The 15,904-nt window shown below is 48.8% G+C and overlaps 1 protein-coding gene and 2 non-coding genes across 4 annotated transcripts; all 3 read right to left on the bottom strand.

Moving 5' to 3' along the window:
• Positions 1 to 7,416: 7,416 nt before the first annotated feature.
• Positions 7,417 to 12,030, bottom strand: RPSA (ribosomal protein SA). 2 transcript variants are annotated; one of them, XM_036921699.2, is made up of 7 exons: positions 11,953 to 12,030; positions 11,307 to 11,472; positions 10,379 to 10,497; positions 8,920 to 9,165; positions 8,086 to 8,214; positions 7,808 to 7,973; positions 7,417 to 7,574 (listed from the first exon to the last, which is right to left on the bottom strand). In XM_036921699.2, exons 2-7 carry the CDS (start codon positions 11,437 to 11,439, stop codon positions 7,480 to 7,482), a joined length of 888 nt encoding a protein of 295 aa, XP_036777594.1. In that variant the 5' UTR covers positions 11,440 to 11,472; positions 11,953 to 12,030; the 3' UTR covers positions 7,417 to 7,479. The 2 variants fall into 2 exon arrangements, with proteins under 2 accessions (XP_036777594.1, XP_036777595.1); XM_036921700.2 differs by having other exon boundaries at positions 11,940 to 11,962.
• Positions 8,715 to 8,867, bottom strand: LOC118930556 (small nucleolar RNA SNORA62/SNORA6 family). Its single transcript, XR_005032113.1, has one exon. It is a non-coding gene; the product is annotated as a small nucleolar RNA SNORA62/SNORA6 family (small nucleolar RNA).
• On the bottom strand, positions 10,564 to 10,714 carry LOC118930557 (small nucleolar RNA SNORA62/SNORA6 family). Its single transcript, XR_005032114.1, has one exon. It is a non-coding gene; the product is annotated as a small nucleolar RNA SNORA62/SNORA6 family (small nucleolar RNA).
• Positions 12,031 to 15,904: the final 3,874 nt, after the last annotated feature.

Consider the following 15,904-nt stretch of genomic DNA (forward strand, 5'->3'; position numbering starts at 1 on the left):
TCCCACTGGCCTTCTTGCCTTTCTTTGCTCCCAGTTTTCAACTGGGCTGGTGGCCTGGTCCGAGGAGGATCCACACCTGCCCCGCGAGGCCCAGCTGACTCACCGGGGAGCACCCAGGGCTGCGGGCACTGCCCTCTGCTCTGTCCTCTCAGCAGCAGCGCCTGCCTCAGGGACTCGGGCGGCTTTCCCAGAGAGGGTGAGGAGCACAGCCAACCCCTGCAAGATTTCTCGTTAATAAAAATGTTCCCTGCAAGGGCGGGGAAAAAGAAAGGGGGCATTACAATTAGGACGTATATTGTGGGGGTGGGGCACGGGGAGGGCTGTGCAACACAGAGAAGACAAGTAGTGATTTTATAGCATCTTACTATGCTGATGGACAGTGACTGTGAAGGGGTATGTGGGGGACTTGGTGAAGGGGGGAGCCCAGTAAACATAATGTTCTTCATGTAATTGTAGATTAATGATACCAAAATAAAAAATAAATAAATAAAATTAAAAATTAAAAAAAGGTCCCTGCTACTAAAATTGTTCCAGAGTTCAACACTGGGTGAGGCTTGTGATGGGGTTGGGGGGGTTATGTGGACAGATACCTGTGCAGGGTGTTGTGGGGACATTCACTGACCCCTCACCGGGAAAGCAGTGATTGCCTGAGTCCCCAGTGTCACCACAGATGTAAAGAGGTAGCAAAACTGGAAGGGACAAACCCATTTGGCCTGAACCCATTTAGCAATACAGAGAACTCCACAAGCTATTTGATGCAAAGAATGACGTCTTTCCCAATTTGTAAAAAGAAATCTCGGAAGAAAATTCTGTCTTGGCCAAACCCACATTCAGCACTTGTCATAAGCAACTGCTGTGTAAGGGAGAGGCTCCGCTCACTGCCCTGGGGAGCAGGGGAACCTGTGTCCTCTGCTCTTGTCTGTTGGGCCACGTCACCGTGGCCATGACCTCGTCCCCACATAGTGCTCCCAGTCTCAGGGAACAGGGGACCGGCACAAGGGGCACTCCCCAGCTTCAGCCTTGTGTGAGGACTTTCAGAGATGTTTGGGAAGCAGAAAAGGTTTCATTCGCCCGGGAGAGCGCTCATGGCCGCATCCTGCTAGCCTGGCTTCCTCCACCCAAGCCAGCAGCTGCAGTGGCGTCTCAGGGAGTCACAAAGCTCCTCTCCATGCAAGCTCGTGGCTCCCAAGCCCTGCAGGAAGCCTTGGTGCCCCACAGCTCGCTCACAGGGCTGCTGTGGCCTATTTAAAATTTCAACAAAAACACAGCGATGGCCTGGACTCTGCCCTACACCCCATGGGCCAGTGGCTTGAGACAGTTCGCTATTTCAACAGTAGACTGTGTTATGTCCCCTCAGATGATGTCATTTCTTTATGGTGGTGGCTTTTTAGATGTTTGCCTGATAAAAATCAAATGTCACAGGAAATTTAATGTCAAACAGGAAATGAAGATGATGGTGTCAAAAATCTGATTCCAAATTTGAGCAGCTGTGCTATGTCCAGGAAGGGTAGGTTCTGTGGTTATTTAAGAATGAAATAAAAACACTATTACTTCCAGTTTCTGTGTGTTTTTTAAATCACTACAAAGTTGTTAGAACGCAAATGCTCATCAAGTTCTTGGGCCTAACTACTCCGTAGAAGGAGGTGTTAAGTACGTCTGCTGGCCCACAGAGATCCAAAGAGCTCCTGGAATTGAGATGTTCAAGAATGTCTGGTATAAACCTCACGAAAGTGATGGTGGTGTTCCACAAGAAGGTTAAACTTTCGCTTTTAGTAGAAAATAATCTATTGTCTGTGGAACCCCTAGAGCAACCCTGAAGAGCCCTATGCTTCCTCAGTGAAAGGTATGCAAAACTAACAAACAACATGAATTTTTCTACACCCTGGATGGAACACATCAACCTCAGCCTGGGGGTGTGACAGCAGGAGGTCAGGGCAGAGCGTCAGGAATACCCTGGACTCTCTGGGAAGAGCAGTCTGCCAGAAACCACTGGCCAACGGGGGCCTCTCCCGTCCCCCCTTGTCCAGCCCTCTAACAGCACAGGTGTGCGGTGCTCAGCCTTGAGAAGAACCTGCATGTCCCAGCCCTTGGAGGGTGGTGGCAGGTGATGTGGAGGCACCGCAGTGGCCACACTCATAGCCTTGAGACTAGAACTCAGGAGGGCAGAGCACAAATGTGAGGACCCTGGAACACTGGAAGCACCTGGAGCCTCCGAACAGTCCCTGAGTCGCCAAGCTCAGGTAGTCACTTCATAAGCTTGAATAAAGAACCCCCATCTTCATTAAGCCACTGTCATTTTAGCGCTCTCCAACTTGCAGCCAGTTTCTAAGGGGTACAAGTTGGTCTCCACAAGGAATGGAAGAGAGGCAACATGGTTGGGACTGACTCTTGTTTGTAATAAATACTCATATCATAAAACTTTAATACATCAATTATTAAATGTATCACATCCAAAACTCTGTGATCAACTTCAGTCACAATATAAATGGTGAAAATGCTAGCTATCACCAATATGTCAAATATATTTTCATATATGTTAGCATGTATTGTATATATATTTTAGTGTAGGTTATATGTAACACATATGATATATAACATACATATACACAGAATGTGTGATATATCATGCCTGCAGAGTATTTCTTTTCTTATTGTGTGATAAGGAGTATGGCAGTGTGCTGGAGACCATTGCTGATGTTGCAGTGTCAGAAGCTTAGTGGCTTAAAACAACACAGATTTATTCTTTTATGGTTCTAGAGGTCAGAAATCCAAAATGGGCTAAAATTGAGATGTCATCAGGGCTACCTTCCTTCTGGAGATGTTAGGAAGGAAAGGACTTGGCTCAGTGTCACAGGGAAGTCAATAGTGAGACGAGAGACCAAAGTCAAGAAAGCAAAGTAAGTTTTAATGCACTCTGCAGAGAGTAACGGAGGGGGCCTGCCTAAGATAAGATAGGCAGGCCCGGATGCTCATTCTGAGGCTTCTTTTATGTGGTTTTGGCAGGGCAGAGAGGTCCTTGATTGACAGCTGTCAGCTCTCTAGACTTGTTCTGACTGGTGAAATGAGGACAGGGGCTGGGCTGTGACTGTGCCTCTGATGCTTCTTATCTGAGGGGACCCTGGACATTTCCCGAGTCAATCTTGGACCCTGTGGCTTCATCTAATTAACTCTCTGAGTCATTTCTGGCTTTCTGGTTCTATTTGATCAACTCTCTGAGTCATCTTTGGGGGGCCCTTTCTCCTTTCCATCCCGCTTATTTCTGTCTTTCTGCCTAACAGAGACTCTTGGGGAGAGTACATCCCTCACCTGTGCTAGCTTGCATTCCTTGAGAAGGCTGCCTGCCTTCCTTGTGTAAGAACAAATACAAATTAAAACTAAGAATTTTTAAAAAGAGGCTTACTTCTCCCTGCTGAAAATAAAGAGGTAAGACTTCTCCTCCTCTTCCTTCTTAGAGCATTTCAGAAAACTTGTTTAAGTGCATCTTTGTCTCTTTGAAGTGTGTATGAACCTTTACAAAAGCTAAATAAACCTCTTGCCAGCTCTGCAGGCTCGGGCTCAAGGACCTGGGAGCCATCTCCTTGAAGTGTGTTCACCAGGGGAGATAGGCCCCAGTGCCGTTTCTGGGGGAGAGTCAGAGCTGAACTTACGTGGGCAGCTTGCACCATGAAGATAAAGGACATTCATTCCTCCTTTGGATAAAGCCAGTCAGCTAATGCAGCTGGCCGCCCCAATCACAGGTGAACTTGGGGTGCACTCTGCGTGACATGGGCTGCAAAGGAAATGCACTCATGATACCTTTGAACATTCTGTAACATTGTTATTCTCTTTCTTCCAAAATATCTGGGGAGGGGGAACACTCTGAAGCATCAACCCTGAAAAGAATCAAATGTTCTTTTTCTGCTTAGAGTCGGGTCATTAACTGTCTGACTTAAGAGGTGCTGTCAAGTTCTTTTACTTGAGGACCAGTTACTGTTTACCTTAGGATCATGTGTGTAATGGGTTGCGTCTGCTTGGCTACAGGCCAGGGACGTGGCCGGGCTGTGTCAGTGGAAACGCTGAGAGTAATCACTGGCTGGCAGGTGGTGGTGTTAACGTATGGGTAAGTAATTAGTATTGTTGGCTTGGGAGTGGGATGTCCCTAGATCTCAGCCCAAGCTGAAATGGTGAGATATTAACCAAAGCAGCTTCCAGGCTCCACCAAGGCTCCTGAGCAGCTGTGGCTGAGCGGCGTGGCCACAGGAGGCGCAGCCATTGGGGGCTGGACAGCCTGGTTTAGGTCTGTGTTCCCTGTCCCTTCTGGGTTATCATTTGTCTGATACTTTCATTTTGTAATAAAATATTATTCTTAATCACCACATTAAATTAAGCACCATGGGTCCGGTGGGCCTCCACTGTGCCCATCCTGCTTCTGCCACAATCTCTGCTGGTGGCATGTGACATGGAAGCAGCGAAGGGAACTCTCACTTAGAGGTGCTCAAGTCGGAAAGAGGACCACTGGGCCTCTCTGTGCTCTTTCCAGAAGCAGCAGCTTTATCTTTACCTAGGCTGTGTGCCCGCTGCCTGGGGCACACTTCTCAGTCTCCCTGCCTGCCTAGTTCATTTGGTCAGGAGGCCATTTAAGAACAAAAACCGGATCACATTCCTCCTCTGCTCAGGAGCCGCGCATGGCTCCCCAGTGCCCTGTGGAGAAAATCCAAGCTGCTCTGTCTCCGCTGACCTCCCTGACTCCCCAGTCCAAGGGGCCCCCAGTGCACCTGTAGTACTCTTGACCCCGTTTTATCTCAGGAGCTAACCACTCCTGCACGTCTTGACAATTTATTTACTTGTTTGTTGCCTGTCTTCACTGCCAGCCTCCCCTAGGCGAGGGAACGGACTCTGTCCCAGGGTGGGTGACAGCAGATGACCCCTCCCCTGCAGCAGACTGTCTGGGATTCCCAGGGGAACAGAGCCCAGGGTCACCCGCACAGCGACAGCTCACAGACCTGCCCAGCGTGGCCCCCTAGAGGCCATACCCGGGGATGCCCCACACATAAATCCATGCTCCCCGAGCCCCAGGCTTGGGCCCAGCATGGAGGACCCCACAGTCACACCATGGAGTGTCTGCTGTCTGCGGCCCAGGAGCATAAATGCGCATCTCGCAGGCCTCACACATCCTCCTTCCAGATTCTGCCATTTACAAAAGACCTAAGAATATGGGTCTGGGCACAGAAATGAGGTCAGGAGGCAGGATATGAGACAAACTCCAGAACCCATGGGGCTGCCCCTCATCCCACAGGGGGACCCAGGATCTCAAGAGTTCCGGGCATGGGATTTGGGAATTTGAGGATCTCAGGACCTTGGGTCTGTGATTTTTGAGTTTGCAGCTTTATTCTCCTCCAGGACCACAAATGAGCCGTGGAGGGGGGCTGACCCTTCCCTCCCCGCTCCTGAGCCTCACTGGCTGGGCTGGCCATCGGGACCCACATCCGAGGGAGGCCTGCAGCCCTCGTCACAGGGCCCTCATTATAACAGCGACTAACATCTTCCTCTCTGTGGTCACAGCCACTGTCATCCACAGGGTCATTGTTCCCCATCTACAGGATGTAAATGGTGGGCAGTTGCCAGAGGTTGCCTGACAAGCCAGCGTTGAGGCCAGGATTCTCAAACTCCAGCCTTGGGTGGGGACTCCTGGTCTTGTGGCCACTTCTAACACATGTAGAGAACCAGGGCCCTCCCCTGCTCTATGACCCGCCAGGGCTCCCTGCTGCCCACAGCATCATGTCCTGGGGCCTGGCCCTCAGGGTACACACAATCCCTGCCTTGGCAAAGGCCGTCCCTGTCCACCTGTCCCTGGCTCTGAAGGCTGAGCTCAGCCCCAGGGGAATAGGGTGTCTGGGCTGCAGAACTGGAGCTCCTCCTGTCAGTGGGCATGTCTGTGAGGGTCCTGGGGAGGCCCAAGGGGATGCAAGGGCACATCCAGGTCCCAGGGTCCTCAGGCTGCAGGGAACTTGTGTCGAGCCCCTCTGGGAGACCTGTGCACTGCTGGCCAGCTGCCCCGAGGTCACCTGCCCTGCTCAAAAGTAAAACTGCATCACTGGTCTGTCACCTGCCATCAGTGAACCTCCTGATCCCAACTTTGGTTTCTGTCTTTCTTGTATCTGTATTTTTCTTCAACCTCCCACCCACCCGTCAGGTTCAGCTGGATTGCAGAGTCGGCCTCTGCAACGGTGCACACATTTAATCCTACAGTTTGGAGGTCATTCAAAATATTTCATTTAGAGAAGCATTAATTATGTTTTTCACTTAACCCACTCAGCCTCAAAAGAAATGCAGTAAAGTGATTTTTTCCCCCTTATTCAGTGAAGTCACCCTTCACACACACAATGACCAAGAAACTGCTCAGTAAATTCACAAAGATTGAGATCAAAGTATATAGTCTTAGCTACACACAGAGAAAAAGTGGGTAGGATACACAGATGAGAGAAAAATACATAATTTGATGAATATATGCTTATAGAAATATGACTTTCTAAATTTAATTTCCATTCATGCTCTTTATTTCATCTGGAACTAAGTTGTTCTAGAAATGTCTGATGACTCAGGATGCTAGAAATGGGTAGGGATGGTATTTCACAGAAAAAAATGGGAGCCCTATTTATTCTCAAAATGTTTTCTCTCTTCCACTTGCCCCTGAAATTTTGGTTATTGACTGTATCTGGGGGACTGGTCATTTTCCCTTATGTAATGTTTTAAGAAATGGAGAATATGTGAGACTAGGGTTCAGTTCTTGAAACAGAACTTTCTTTAAGGTGTCACACTTGTCCACTAAATACACACTTGTCCTGACAGAGGTAGTGGGACCTGAAGTGGGCGGGGCTGCATTCACTCTCAGACTTCTATGATGCGCTGTCACCATGGGCGGATGTGCAGGGGGCGAGAGGCTGGGTGGCACCGGAGGGGCACAGAACTCCTCGGCAGCATGTTCTGGGCTGGAGGAGGCTGCTCAGAGGTCAGCAACACTTTCACTTCTTACCTGCCTTGTGGGAAATGCACCCTGACATAACAGATTGACTCCCACCTGGCAGCTGCTTACCCCTTCCTGCTGCATCTCCAAGTCTTCAGGTGCCAGATGTCACCTATGGATTGGCCACAAAACTGACAAATAGCAGAACTGTCACCAACAACCTATTTAAACTCTGAGCTCTACAAAATTTACCAACAAAGGATAACATCAACTTTGGAAACACATTCCTTGGGTTACAGGCAAGCATTTCCCTGCTTTCAGAGCACAGATGTTCCTTACACAGAAAAGAAGCTCCAGAAAATGCCCAAGTGCAAAGCAATACACTTTATCTATAGTGGTTTTTTTAAGTAAAACCTGTGTCAAGGGACTTCAAGTAATCCCAGGCAACCTGAACAGAAATAAATGGACATAACTTCTAGAAACTGTTTATTTTCTGCAACCTTGTTTCCTTTCTGTTTAAGAGTCTGAGGAACAGCCTAGGACCACTCAGTGGTGGTTCCTACCCACTCGGTGGCCTGAGCAGTGGGAGCTGCGGACCAGTCTTCAGTGGCAGGCTGAGCACTCCAGTCTTCTGTTAAGAAACCAGCAAAAATGACCATCAGCTGCATCCCGTCTTTTTGTCATGCCACCCAACGAGCAACAGGCTCTCATTCTACCAGATACACATTCCAAAGGACAAAGACCAAAGCTAGAGCCTTTCAGATGCACCTGAATGAACCTGTTAAGTTACTGGCACACCTTTAGCACGCACATATACAGCAGATCACTACAGCCAGCTTAAGCACCACATGCCTAGGTACGCACCAGTGGGGAACTGCTGAATAGGCACGGAGGGCACCTGCACGCCTTCAGACCAGTCTGCGACCTCTGGCTGTGCAGCAGTGAACTCTGGGGCGGGAGCAGTCCATTCACCCTGGAATTCCTCCTTGGTCACGGCCTTTTCAGCAGCAGCCTGCTCTTCCTTTTCAATCTGGTAGAAAAAAAAAGTTTGTAGGGACAGAAACACTGCATCTCCAAGTAGCACAGACTGAAGTGCCTGCCTGTTCATGGGACCCCAGGCTTTGTGAAGGAAGTAAGCACACCTCTTCAGGATCTCTGTAGAAGTAGAGATCAGGCATGACCTCCCACGGGTGTTCACGGGAGATGGTGCCGCGCATGCGCAGAACTTCCCGGGCCAGCATCCACCACATCAGACCCACCGAGTGAGCTCCCTGCAAGAGCACCAGGTTACTACAGTGACATTGGTCAAGCAATCCACAAGCAGCGCCCCCTTGCCTCCACATCATCTAGGTCCTTGGCACTAAGAGGACACAGCTTAGTTTACATGTTTTTCCCACAAGGTTTTCTTATGAATCGGTAGTTTTGAACCTGGATTGCTACCAGGACCACAGACACTCAAAAAACCTGTTGTCAAGACTCCATGAGAGCCAACAAAATCAAATACCTGGGATTAGTACCTGGACACTAAAAAGAAAGTCTGGGTGATTCTTATGCAGAACTAGGGTTGAGACCAGTGAACCAATTTAAACCACACTTGACACACCTTTTTAGGATGTTACAGCAGGATTCATCAAGTTGGTCTGAAAACACAAAGGCCAAGTACTGCCCGAGAGGCCCAAGCATAGTTAAGAAATACAGAGACAGGCAGAGGAAAACACAGGCCACTTTTAAATGGTTTTATCTCCTTCAAGTGCTCATGCACTCAAATTGTCCTTGTAGCAAGGCTTACTACCCAACTCCACTCATTGGGCCAGAGGCCCTCATGGTGTTAGCGAAAAGCTTGCCTCTCGTGTAGCACACTACCTACACTTGCGAGCCACTGGCCAGCCAGTGGCCTCAACTCCAAGCTCTAACAATGTGCAGCATCTCGGCTCTTTCTAGAGCACTTGTTCTTGAACCCTGGTTTCCATCAGTACCTTGTTGTTGCACGGGATGGCAATGTCCACGTAGCGCAGAGGGGAGTCCGTGTTACACAGGGCAATGGTGGGCAGATTAACATAGGATGCCTCTGTGAGAGGCTGGTGGTCAGCCCTAGGATCAGTGACCACCAGGAGTCTCGGCTCCCGGAAGGCTGCCTGGATCTGGTTAGTGAAGGTTCCAGGTGTGAAGCGGCCGGCAATGGGAGTGGCCCCAGTGGCCGCAGCAAACTTCAGCACAGCTCTCTAGAAGCACGAACATGGAAGGTTAGCAGTACCCCAGACAAGCCTACATGTCTGATCCCACGATGCAGCCTGTGTAGTCAGAACCCCCCAATCCCCCTCAAAAATGAAAGCATCAATCCGACACTTATCCTTGTCCTCCCCTCACCTGAAATGTACTTAGAAAAGTGCCCCCCAACCCTGCCTTTTGCTTAGAAGGCACTGTAACCCCCATTCCCCCATATCTGCAGTGCCCTGGCCACCTCACTTCTGGAGGCTCCAGAGCCACTGCCTAGCTTTGGGTACCAAGCCGGTCACCTTGTGGGCAACTTAGGCAAGTTACTCCTGTGCCTCCAAGTACCTCCCCATGAGGGCAATGAAAATTAAATGCATCAATACAAAGAACAGTGCCCAGCACAAGTGATCACTCCATGCTCTGGTCAGATTCATCACAACTACACTGTGTAATGCAGAAATACACCCAACATTTTTTTACTCTTTCCTCCATAAAGCTTATTTCCTGCATCAATCTAGATGCTCAGTAATTAAAACCTTCTTCTCCCATGCACCAAACTTCGGGGAATAGTACATTTTAAGTTCATGGGAACCAATTTTACTGTCAACCTAAACAAAATACAAAGGAGTCTTACAATGTTAAAATCTGTTAAAATCCAGGTCAAACTTTTTTCAAAACAGAAATGGGGTGAATAAAATCCTTGTCAGTGCTCTTATAAAACAATTCTCAAGAAATCCTCAAGTTTTCTCAACAGGATATAAGAATTGTCAAAATAAATAAGGCAAAAATGACTGGTTTTTCCCTCTCAGCTACGAAAAAAATCAAGCTATTTGGGCTGGCAAAGATTCTTACTCTTGCTTGAGATGTGCACAAGGACTGGTACCCTACTCTAAGACACCTTACCTTTCTGAGATACTTTGTAGTTTCCGTAAATTTAAGTTTTTGACCCAGCACTTCATTTTAAATATGAAAAAATCTGACTAGAAAAATATGAGGCATTTAACAGTGTCATTTCAGTAGCACGAGCCAATACCCCAGGATGTGAAGAGTGAAGCTCAACAAACCATCATCCACCAAGTGATGTGTATGCTGAAAATGCCAAATACTGGCAATTTGAGATTTCTGGACAGTGAAATTATCAACTGCTTCTTCTTTATACTTTTCTATACATCTCCAAATAAGGTTTTTAAATAATAAAAACCAAGCATAAGGTCCACAAACCTGGCCAGTGTTCCTGGACGATATGACACTGACATCAGCCGGGTTTTCAATGGCAACAATGGCACGAGCTGCCAGCAGCAGCTTCTCCCAGGTTCTCTTCAGATTTATGATGTAGATGCCTAAGTGATAGCAGAAGACTTTGTAACCTCACCTAACTTTGCAAATGGACTGACTTCTAAAAAGTTCAATGTGGCAGCGAGTACTACCAAACTCCAGTCACAGAGGCAAGCTCTACTGGTGTTAGCGAAAACCCTGCAACTTGTATAGCACACTTCCGACACTCAGAAGTTCACTGGCCAAGCCTGGCCTCCACCCTGAGCTTTAATAGTGTGCAGCTGTGATTCAGCAAGCAAAGATGGCTTCTCTGTTCTGTTCAAACTATGCCTCCATCAACCGTTTAGATTTCCTCCTTGTAAAGTTCTTACCCACTTTTTCTGGCCACCCTTTCCTCTTACCATCGGCCTTGATGTTAGTTTAGATTCACCCCAAAACCACTTCCGAGCATGCCACTCCAGGACTTAAGTCCTTTAATTGCTCTGCCTCTATAGCAAAGCACTGCCTTATCCACAGTGAATCCTTATCAGTACCTAGGTGTTAAGGAACTACAGGAGGTTAAGTCAGTAGAAACTCAGCTAATGAGTTTCCTCACCATGTTCACCATCTCCTGCCTCCTTCACTGCCCATTACCTAGCAATTGCCATACTCTCCCACTGGAACCCAGAAAACTTTCCTTTCCCAAACCAGATCGCTTTTACTTAAAGCTTATTTCCAACCTCAGGATCTGGTTTCACTCATCAATTCAGAGAAAGCCTTCACAGGCAGATGCACAAATTACTTCACCCAGCACTACCCATCAGAATATGGCAGGGCCAAAATTTGTCCTTATAACTGGAATGGCAAAAAAAAAAAAAGGCAAGCAATGACAGACCATCGCTTTTCCTTTTGTAGATGTACTGTTCCATTTGGAAGTCAAGGTTGGTGCCACCTAGGTGGGTTCCTGCTGCAAGGAATTTGAGGACATCTTCCTCCTTCATTTGCAGGACATCAAGGGCTCCGGACATTGTGAAAGTTTCCCTTTAAGTTACGACGGGACCCTGCAAACAAGAATCAGCGACCTAGCTTTCATTCCAGCGGCTTAATGAGGCGGAGGGCCAGGCACATTCTAACAGTCAAGAAGCGCCTTCCTATTCACACGCGGCCGGGGGCTACACCCGCCTTCCCCGCGCCGCACCTTCCCAAAGGTCGTGCGAACCCGAAAAAATGTTGCCCTGAGACGCAACGCTTCCTGCAACGCTCGGGCCGTAGGGCAGCTACGGGGCAGAGGGTGCGGCCACGCGAGCAGGTCCCCTTCCTACCGGACCGCGGTGGACACACAAAGCGTCCTCAAAATCCTGCCCCCGCACGCCACAAGCTGGGGCTCACGCAGACCCGCCCGTCCGCCGTGATCTGTGCCGGCCCCGCTTCCCAACCGGGCACCAGGGAACCCGCACCCACGTCCTCACGTCCATGGGAAACCCGCTCCCGCTCTCGCGGCCGTAGGGTGCGGGCACCGGACGCCTACCAAACAAACCCACCCAGAACAACGCCACATGGACCCCTCGCCAAGCGCGGAAAGGACAGGGGGCCGGAAATGACGTCCTTATATTTACCGCCGCCAGCCAATAACAAAGCCGAGCGATAGTCAGGCGGAACTGACGGACTGCCGGAAGGCGGGCTTGCCGCGCAGGCGCAGACCCTCGAGAGTGGCAGAGGGGGCGACCTTGTTTGAGCCGCAGTTTGCGACTACGGGGCTTTCCGGCGCTGCAAAGCCCTTCCGCGCCGCGCGGTTGCCCCCGGTCGTTTCCCGTCAAAAGCGGGTGTGACTGGTTCTCTAGATGAGACCACCTCAGACGGTGCGCCTGAGATCGGGGCACTTGTGACCCTAGGCGGCCCGCATCCGAGCTGTACTTGGAGGAGCGTTGAACATAACAAGCTGAAGTATTCGATAAATAAAAGGCGCAGAAATTGTTATTCTTTGAAGAACAATTTAATAGAACGTAATTTATATTTTAAAAGTTGACTTACCGGAAATTTTCCTGAAAAATAAAAAGGAACAGACTGCACAGATGGAATGCATGACAATATTTCAATGTGTGTAAGAGAAATTGCAATACCCATCACTAGATCAAAAATGTATTTTTATTACTGTGGAGAAAGTGAAGGTTCCTATGGGCGGGAGTCTCACCTGGCCCTGGTTGGCTTGCTTACTACACACGTGTGGGCAATACCTTGTTAATGACTCTATATAAAGAGCTCTGCCCCTTGCTCTGGGCTGCTGCAGGGCTGCAGGAGAACTGAGGCTGGCGTGGTGGCAGCTGCTGAGACGGCTACCGGGAGCAGAGAAGCCAGCTTGCTGCATGCAGACTTACTCTGCGTGGAGGGGATTCTAGTGACTGCCCTGGCACTGTGGGAATATAGTTGGGTATAAACACTTTTACCCCAAGAATGTTCCACTGTCGGTTTTTTCAGTCTCAATCCATAGTGAATTTTTCCAAGGCTAAAACCCATTGGTAAGACAATTACATACAATACTAGGCAGCCATTAAAAAGCAAAATCTACAGTACAAGAAAGAACTGCGGGATGGGGCAATTATTTAAAGAAAAAAACAAAAACTAGCCTTCTGCATCAAAAGATTGTAAACATAGCCCAAAACCAAATTATTAATAATTACATAGTTTTCAACTTTGGCTGCATTTATAATCATTTGGAGAGATTTTAAACATATGCTCAACCCCAAAGCAAAAAGAAAAAGATAAAAAAATATTGAGGTGTAATTGACATGTAGCCCATTAAGTTTCAGATGTGGAACAATGATCCAATAATTGCATATATTACAAAGTGATCACAGAAGTCTAGTTAACAGCTATATGTAGTTAAGATATTTTTCTAGTGGTTAGAACTTTTCTGGTGTACTCTTAGCAATTTTCAAATATGCAATATAGTATTAGCTACAGCCACCATGTTTTAAGTTACACCACCATGACTTAAAAAGTATGATTCTAAAAAATAGTTCCTGTGGGGAAGCTGGGGTTCCTATGGCCAGGATTCTGACTGAACTTAAACCACCTGATGATTTAACTAGCCTGTTGCTAGGCTACCACTTCCATACCTTTAAGGCAATAAGTTATTATTGCACTATATAGAGAACTCGGCCCAGTGCTGGGGGGAGACAGAGACGCACTGCCGGGAGAACAAGCCGGGTAATAAACCCTTTCACCCCAAAGAACGTTTTGCTGTCGATTTCTTTGGTCACATTGAATCCATAGCGAACTTGCCCGGGGCTGAAACCCTTGGCAAGACAATTGGCAAAGTCAGCAGGGTTCATTGTTGACCAAGGAAAAAGACAGGCTGCCCCTGTGAATGAGGACACAGTGGATCGTCCCCCAGTTGGTATGTGGTCTGAGGTGGCTTGCCTCCTAGAGCACTGGGCCCCACCCCAGGACTGGAGGCAAGTGGAGGTGATACATGAGGCAGTAGGGGTAGCCCTTGGCATAGTAAGTAAGTCTTTTGAGAGACAGAATGCCTGTGAGGCAGCGGGGAGTGTGGGTTGGCTGCTTTTCACAGTATTAAAAAAAGTCTATGGAAGAGAAGGACATTCTCCTGAAAAAGACCCAAGAAATGGTGGCATGAGAATGCGAGCTGCAAACTTCTGTGGATTCCCTGAAGAAGGACATGGCATTGAGGCGAGAGAAGGCAGCGTGAGACCGCTGGCAGCAAGGTGCCATTGAAGAGGTAAAAGAATCCTTAGAGAATGAGACAGCAGCGCTGCCAGGTGCTCTGAAGGAGGACAGGCCATCAAGGAAAAAGACAAACTCCTGAGCGAAGCACAGGCGGAGGTGGCACAAGAGCACCAGCTGTGAAGCACTGAGGTGAAGGTAAGAGAGCTGCTGAAGACTGAGCTGGCATTGCTGCGAGGCCCTGTAGCAGAGGAGGCACTCGGGGGAGTAGAGAGAAAGGTGCCATCAGCCCCAGAAATGGAGGGGCTGGGGAAGGATGAAGGGGTGGTGCCAGAGGCACTGGCCCCTCCGGTATTGAAAGCACGCCCACTGATTGTAAAGAAAATAAAGACCCAGCAGCTGAAAGTTCCCCAAGGAGAGGAGCAGCCCCCTCCCCAGGTCGTGGAGCACTCTTATGGTCTGCCCCTACTCAGGCTGAGCTGGTGGATTTGGGCTCCTGGTAATATAACCCATTCTTGCAGTGTATGTCCAGTAAAATGGGTGCCCTGATCACTCTCAGTTACCTGTGGTCAGCCATAGGCGGCAAAGAGATGCTCCAGGTCTCTTTTGGTCGTCTGCTGGTCTGCACAACGGGGAGGAAAAGCAACCAGAAGTCCAGTAGTTCTGTCCACACAAGTCGTTGCATACCGATATCCTTCTCACACAGGTAGAGGCCCAATATAGTCTATCTGCCACCTGACGAGGGGTATAGGCCCCTTAGCTATTGTCCCATGTTGCTGTGGAACTAGGTGTAAGTCCCTTTTGGAGCACATGACACACTCCTGCCAGGCTCTACTAACTTCTTCAAAGGTCAAAGGCAAGCCCCACCGACAGGCTACAGCCCACATTGTCTTTTGCCCTGCATGCAACAAACACTAATGTAACCATCAGGCTACATCAGAGGCAGGCTTTCCTTCTAACCAATGTATCTGGGCCATTTTATCTGCTTCATCATTTCCTGGGGATACCAATAGCAAATGACCTGTCACATGGTATACTGTAATTATTTTTGTCTGACCACAGGCCTATAAGTCTTGCCACAATTCTTGCCCCCAAAAGGGTCGGTGAACAACCAGCCAGTTGGCATGGTACCAGGTAGGTAGCCACAGGGTCAAGCCCTGATAGACAGCCCAGCTGTCAGTGCAGACAACTATAGGGAGGGCTCCTGGATGATCACAAGCCACACAGCCCACAACTCTGCCCATTGGCTGCTCTTCCCCTCACCATCTTCCATCCATATTGTCTGTCTTAGGATGGAAAGCTATGGCCCTCCATTTTGGGGGCTGCCCGTGGCTGGAGCAGTCTGTATACCATGCATCTTTGGGTATAGGGGCTCTTCCCTCCCAAAAGGGACTCTCTGCTACTAATGGTTCAAAAGCAAGTTCTTCCTGCTTTTCACTAGTATATGTCACTGACCCAATAAGCATTGGAGTTCTTCACTCAAGAGGCTACTAGAGAGGGCACTACGCTGCTGTAGGTAAGCACCCCACTTGGCCAGTGTGGGCATTTGTGCCACACCACTCCTTGGCTTTTGGGTTCAGTCTCGTACCCACCCCAAGATGGGATAGGTGGTTATTACCTTTATCGGGGCTATTCCAGTGATGGGTTCTGTAGCCAGCAAGGCATGATAAATGGCAGCCAGTTGTTTTTCTATCAAAATGTATCGTACCTCTGCCCCTTTCCAGAGTTGTGACCAGAATCCAACGGGTTGGCAAGTTCGTTCAAGCCGCTGCCAGAGACCCCAGCCATAACCGTCTTCAGTCACATGAA

This window comes from Manis pentadactyla, chromosome 14 (assembly GCF_030020395.1).
Source record: "Manis pentadactyla isolate mManPen7 chromosome 14, mManPen7.hap1, whole genome shotgun sequence".
NCBI classification, from domain to species: Eukaryota; Metazoa; Chordata; class Mammalia; order Pholidota; family Manidae; genus Manis; species Manis pentadactyla.